Genomic DNA, 6,101 nt, shown 5'->3' with positions numbered 1-6,101 from the left:
ATTTAGTACCATGTATATTTTATACATTTAACTCAGAGGCCACTTTATTAGATACAACAGAAATAACTAATCAGCCAATCACACGACAGGCTTCAGGTATGTAGGGGCAGATGACCAGCCATCAAACCAGTCATCAAACCAGTCAATAAACATGGCATCAAACCTGCCATCAAATGAAACCTCAAACCAGGAATCAGACCAGTCATCAAACCAGTCAATAAACAAGGCATCAAACCTGCCATCAAACCAGTCAATAAACAAGGCATCAAACCAGTCAATAAACCAGACATCAAACTAATCATCAAACCTGCCATCAAATGAAACCTCAAACCAGGAATCAGACCAGCCATCAAACCAGTCAATAAACAAGGCATCAAACCTGCCATCAAACCAGTCAATAAACAAGGCATCAAACCAGTCAATAAACCAGACATCAAACTAATCATCAAACCTGCCATCAAATGAAACCTCAAAGCAGGCATCAGACCAGTCATCAAACCAGTCAATAAACTAGGCATCAAACCAGTCAATAAACCAGACATCAAACTAATCATCAAACCAGACATCAAATGAAGCCTCAAACAAGGCATCAGACCAGTCAACAAACCAGTCAACAAACTAAGCCTCAAACCAGTCACCAAGCCAGTCAATAAACCAGTCAATAAACCAGGCATCAGACCAGTCAACAAACCAGTCGTCAAACGAAACCTCAAACCAGGCATCAGACCAGTCAACAAACCAGTCATCAAACAAAGCCTCAAACCAGTCACCAAGCCGGTCAATAAACCAGTCAATAAACCAGGCATCAATCAGATACCAAATTAATGATCAAACCAGACATAAAACCAGACATCAAACAAAACCTCAAACCAGGCATCAGACCAGTCATCAAACCAGTCAATAAACCAGTCAATAAACCAGACATCAAACTAATCATCAAACCAGGCACCAAACCAGGCATCACACCAGTCATTGAACGAGGACTCAAACCAGCCATCAGACCAGTCATCAAACCAGTTAATAAACCAGACATCAAACTAATTATCAAACCAGGCACCAAACCAGGCATCACACCAGTCATTTTACCAGTCATCGAATGAGGACTCAAACCTGCCATCAGACCAGCCATCAAATTAGTCATAAAACCAGTCTTTAAACCAGCCATCATCAATGCATCAAACTATACATCAAACCAGCCATCAAACAAGGCCTCAAACCACGCATCAGACCAGCTAGTACACCAGTCATCAAACAAACTATCAAATTAGTAATAAAACCAATCATTAAAGCAGGCATCAGAACAGGAAGAAACAGGATTTAATGTGCAGTGGTTGCTGGTCTGAGYATTTCAGAAACTGCTGATCTACTGGGATTTTCACACACAACCAACTTCATGATTTAAAGAGATRATATGTAGTTAGGTGGACAGTAAAGCTTTGTTAATGTCAGAGGTCAGAGGRGACTGGGCAGACTCACCTCACTCGTTACAAAGATCTGCAGAAGACCACCTCTGAACACATCATTGCTGTGTCACAGTTCAGGGGCTGCGTCCTTTRTAGGGCTCATTTTTAGACTGCTTACCTCACTGCATCACACTGAATGCTGTGTCATTACTCAGGCTGCTTCYCCTGCAGCACACACAACCTGAAAATGATAACTGCAGAGTATCCTTCACAGCTGACGATATCCCAGGATGCATTGTCATCAATTTTTTTGTTTTGAGTTTAGTTTATTTAAGGTTTTGTCCTGTGTTTTGGATTAGTGTTTCTTGTGATTTGTTACTTCTCTTTGGATTCTAGTTTGTTTTAGTTTATTTCTCTCAGTTGTTCTTCAGTTGTTGTCCCAATCAGGCTGTCAGACCTACTTCTCTGCTTCTCCTCTCCTAGTTAGTCTCAGCTGCAGTATATAATTTACCCACTGTTCCTTGGACWTGTCCAAACCTATATGGTCTCTCCTCTGACTTCACAGGAGAGGAAAGGGTTAATGTGTTGGAAACTTTAGGGCTGTTTACAGGAGCAACAGTGAAGCTTCTTCCTGTAACGTCACCTACCTGCCTTTCAGAATAAGAGTCTGTTTATTATTTGTGTCTGAACAGAACCTGATGACCTTGCTTTAAATTGTAAATGTGTTTTATCTCATTTCCTTTTGTAAACGGTGTTGCAGGTTTCTGTAGGTCTGTTTTTACTATTCCCAGACATGAGAGCAGCTCTTAAAGAATACCAGTCAGTCAGTTTGTTGCAGTGTTTTATTACGAGCTGCTTCCACGCAGCGGGCCAGTTCTAATAAAGCAGATGTATTATTTTTTCCACAAATGAACAAAAAGTCTTAATGTTCCGGGTCCAAACAGAACCCTCCTCAGTCTTTTCCTTTCCTGCTTCCTTCACTTAACAAATACAAATTAGACCCAATAACCTTTGATGTTATCTCACACAGCAAACATGCTGATAAATGTCCTTCATCTGCAGCTCTGCATGGTTCTGACCCGTGTTGTGTGTCCCGTGTGACACATGCATTAAAGAGCATCATGCAGCTGACTTCTGTTAACAGCTAAATAAGCTCCTTTAGTTTTCTGTTTAGTGCCTGAGCTGACAGGTAGTCACAGAGCAAACACAGACTGTGTGCGTGTGGGTCTGCTGGTAAGATGTGGTGAGGACATCCTGCTTCTTTCGTCCCTTAACCTCTCACTTTTTGCTTCTTTATTTTTTTGTTTGTTTGCTACACTTACACATTTCAGATCATCAAACAAATGTTAATATTAGACAAAAATGACACAATTAAATACAAAAAGGTAGTTTTAGCCCTCTGGTTAATTGTATCATTTAAATAATACTTTTTGTAAATACTCAGGTTATTTTAGTGGGATATTTTGACAAACAAGGGGGATCAGTATTGGGGGGGGGGCAGTGTATGGTCTGCAGATGGTGACCCTCCTCACATTTGAACATACAGGAATTTATTCTGCACTGTAAAAAATAACTTGTAAGATTTACTAGAGAAAATCCTGCAAGCGATTTGTACTAGCGTTTGTTAAGTAAATTTAAATGCTACAAATTCATGTAATATTTACTCATCATTATCTAGTAAAAGTTATGAAGAAGATAGTTAAAGATTTGTGAATAAGTCAGGTAAATTTTACTTAATTTGATCAAGTGTATATTACAAGATTTAACTGAGCAAATTAAGTAAAATTTACCTGATTTATTTACAAATMTTTATATATATCCTTGATAATTTTTACCAGATAATGATGAGTAAATATTACATGAATTTGTAGCATTTAAATTTACATAAACATTAGTGCAAATTATTTACAGGATTTTTTCTATTAAATCTTACAAGTTCTTTATAACAGTGCACATGCATCAAGCACAATATTGTATCATGACACCTCACAGCTACAGAGAGAGGTGTAGCTCTTGTTGTAGTTCAAGACTTCACCACCAGGTGGCAGTTTTGAAGAACCTTTATTGGATTCTTCTTCATGAACAACACAGACAAAGTGAAACTCACAGGTCTTATTAATGACTAGGCCTACCACTCTCACTTATGGTTACTTCTGCTGAACGCTTTAACACAAGTTAACAAATAATGAACACACAAATTACAGTAACACAACAGACTAATTGCTGAAAGAACAATGTTAACCAATTCCCTAAAATGATTTAACAACAACAAACATGAATCCTACCCACAATCCTCCACTGCAGTCACATGACAAACAGCCAAACACAGCAGAATGCTACAATATGCATTCCCTGTTCCCTGACAACTAAATATCACCTACATTATGTCATCAAACTATTGCACACCAACAAATGTATTCAAGCAAAAGAAAGCAGACAACTTATGTTTTATTTCCACCATGTCTTGTCCTCTCCTTGAAAAGTGAAGCAAGGGAATGAGGAGCAGCAGCCTTTGTGTGCATGCAGCCTCAGTTTTAGTCCAGAAGAGTAGAAGTTACTTMATATATTCATGTTTATGTGCTGTCCAGAAAAAACACTTCAATATTACTGGTAAAATAATATTAGCATTTACTTTTATGTACAGTAATATTGATATATAATATAATGCGTATTGTTTATTTAGTAAATTCTAGYAGTTTAGACCATTTTACATCAAGGTACCACACCTGRTACCACATCTGTCCGATCAAAACAGGAACCTGTAGCTACAGTTCACACAGACCCACAAATATATTTGGTATAGAACACAGTTCAGCCTCATTCTGACTCCTCAGGTTAAGAGTGTGGGTTGTTTTCTCTCCCATTTCCATGATGTCACTCAGTTTACTTCTACACAACACCTCCCTCCTGCATCCATGTCTTTCAGCCAACAGCCAAGCTGTTCTAGTCCAAACTCTGCTCACATCTGTTTTCTTWATCTGACAAGCTCCTCCATAAACTTCACATAGTTCAGAGCTGTGCTGCTGTTATCACCAGAACCCCGTCCATCAGCCAAATAACACCAGTCCTACGGCAGACACACTGGCTGTCCATCAAATATGACATCATCTCCAAGATCCTGCTTCTTTCATTCATTAACCTCTTGTTCCACTCTCAGCTCTAATCTCAGATCTCACCTGACCACCAGCTGCTTGTTCTTGGTCTTATTTTATGACCACTATGATGTGGTGCAGAAATAACGAAGCCCTGAGAACACAACAACCGGTACCATTAAAACTGTGTMGTTTGCTGAGATGATTGGAGTGACCTGTTAAAGGCCAGAACTTTACTGCTGGTACTGTGCTGACTGTTGGTCTGCAAGATGATTTGAAACATAAACAAATAAAAGTTTATTGGATTGTAAAGGTGATAAAACACGGTGAGTTCAGGAAGAGTTAGAGTTTCTCAGCTCTGTTTGTTTTACTGAGGGGAAARTTTGTGTTTCTGATTGTAGGATAAAACTTTACATTTGGAATATTGACCCGAAYGTTTCTGCATCAGAAGTTATCTCCTCTGTAGGTTCAAACAGGGACCAACTCCTGATTTTAAACTAAATATTCTACTTTAAATCTTCAGTCAAATCATACGTTTGTTCTATTTAATTCAATCTTTTTGAAACTTTGGCTGAAGAAGAAGCAGAACGCCTTGTATTCAGCAAAAACATTGAAAAGTCTTGACACTGAAACAGGTTCTGACTGTTGCTTTGAGTAGTTTTGAAGTAAAATGTTTGGTTCATTAATAATAAATTCCTCTGTCTCTGTCTCTGCAGAATCAAGTTGCTGGCGGTCCAGGACCTGCTGGAGCGAGAGGCTCTGGAGAAGGTAGGGTGGATCCAGGTGGTTTTGGCTCAGAGTAAGGTGGATCCACTTGAACTTTAATCATTTATTGTTTCCTTTTTGTTTTTACCTCAGTAAGTTTGTCAGAGCCTGCCTCCCTCAGATGGTGTACAGTGTTGGTAGTCTGGTTGTTCTCAAAACATCAAATCTAAATAGTTTAGATTACATATAATGATTAAATCGTACAGTTTACTGTTGACAGATTCTGTTTCGCTGAATAAAGGGTGCTTTTTGAATCCCACAGTTCTCTTCTTTGTGCTCAATGTTTCATTAGTCAAGTTAGAATAACTTACACTGTTTTGTTTGAACAGTCAGATCAACGCGATCCTTAGTTTTWATGCAGCACAAGGTATTGTTAGCACGCTAGACTTTTTTTACTGAAGGGTTGTGAGCTGGACTGGAGTTCAGATTTTTATAATAAAGAGTTTTAGAAGAGAGTCAACTTGTTTTCTGCAAACTTATTCCAACTCCAATTCTGATCATGGTTTTCTTACAAATTGKTGACCCCGACGTAATTGGATGATCTTGAATATGCGGAGAACTGTTCTCCGTTTTCTACTGTTTTACAGTATATAAATACTGTACTGTTGTACAGTATTTCTATTTAATTTTATTCATTTTTAATATTATTTAAATTCTATCATCGCTACTATTGAAAATGTTGCACAGCAATATACAGTATTGTTTTGTGGATTGCTGTTGCTGTTACACCCAAATTTCCCCTCTGTGGGACAATAAAGGTGGTTTCTATTCTATTCTATTCTATTCTATTCTATTCTATTCTATTCTATTCTATTCTATTCTATTCTATTCTATTCTATTC

At 38.1% G+C, this 6,101-nt stretch overlaps 1 protein-coding gene across 1 annotated transcript in view; it reads left to right on the top strand.

The window, feature by feature from the left end:
* Positions 1 to 6,101, top strand: part of eepd1 (endonuclease/exonuclease/phosphatase family domain containing 1) — a gene marked incomplete at its 3' end in the record, with an annotated part of 15,232 nt that overhangs the window by 3,581 nt on the left and 5,550 nt on the right. The window contains 1 exon segment of the mRNA XM_013999885.1: positions 5,212 to 5,263. Within this exon segment, the coding sequence (XP_013855339.1) occupies positions 5,212 to 5,263 (52 nt within the window).

Source organism: Austrofundulus limnaeus, unplaced genomic scaffold (genome assembly GCF_001266775.1).
Source record: "Austrofundulus limnaeus strain Quisiro unplaced genomic scaffold, Austrofundulus_limnaeus-1.0 Scaffold2541, whole genome shotgun sequence".
NCBI lineage: Eukaryota > Metazoa > Chordata > Actinopteri > Cyprinodontiformes > Rivulidae > Austrofundulus > Austrofundulus limnaeus.
The sequence above is the reverse complement of the archived record's forward strand: the minus strand, read 5'-3'. Positions and strand labels throughout refer to the sequence as shown.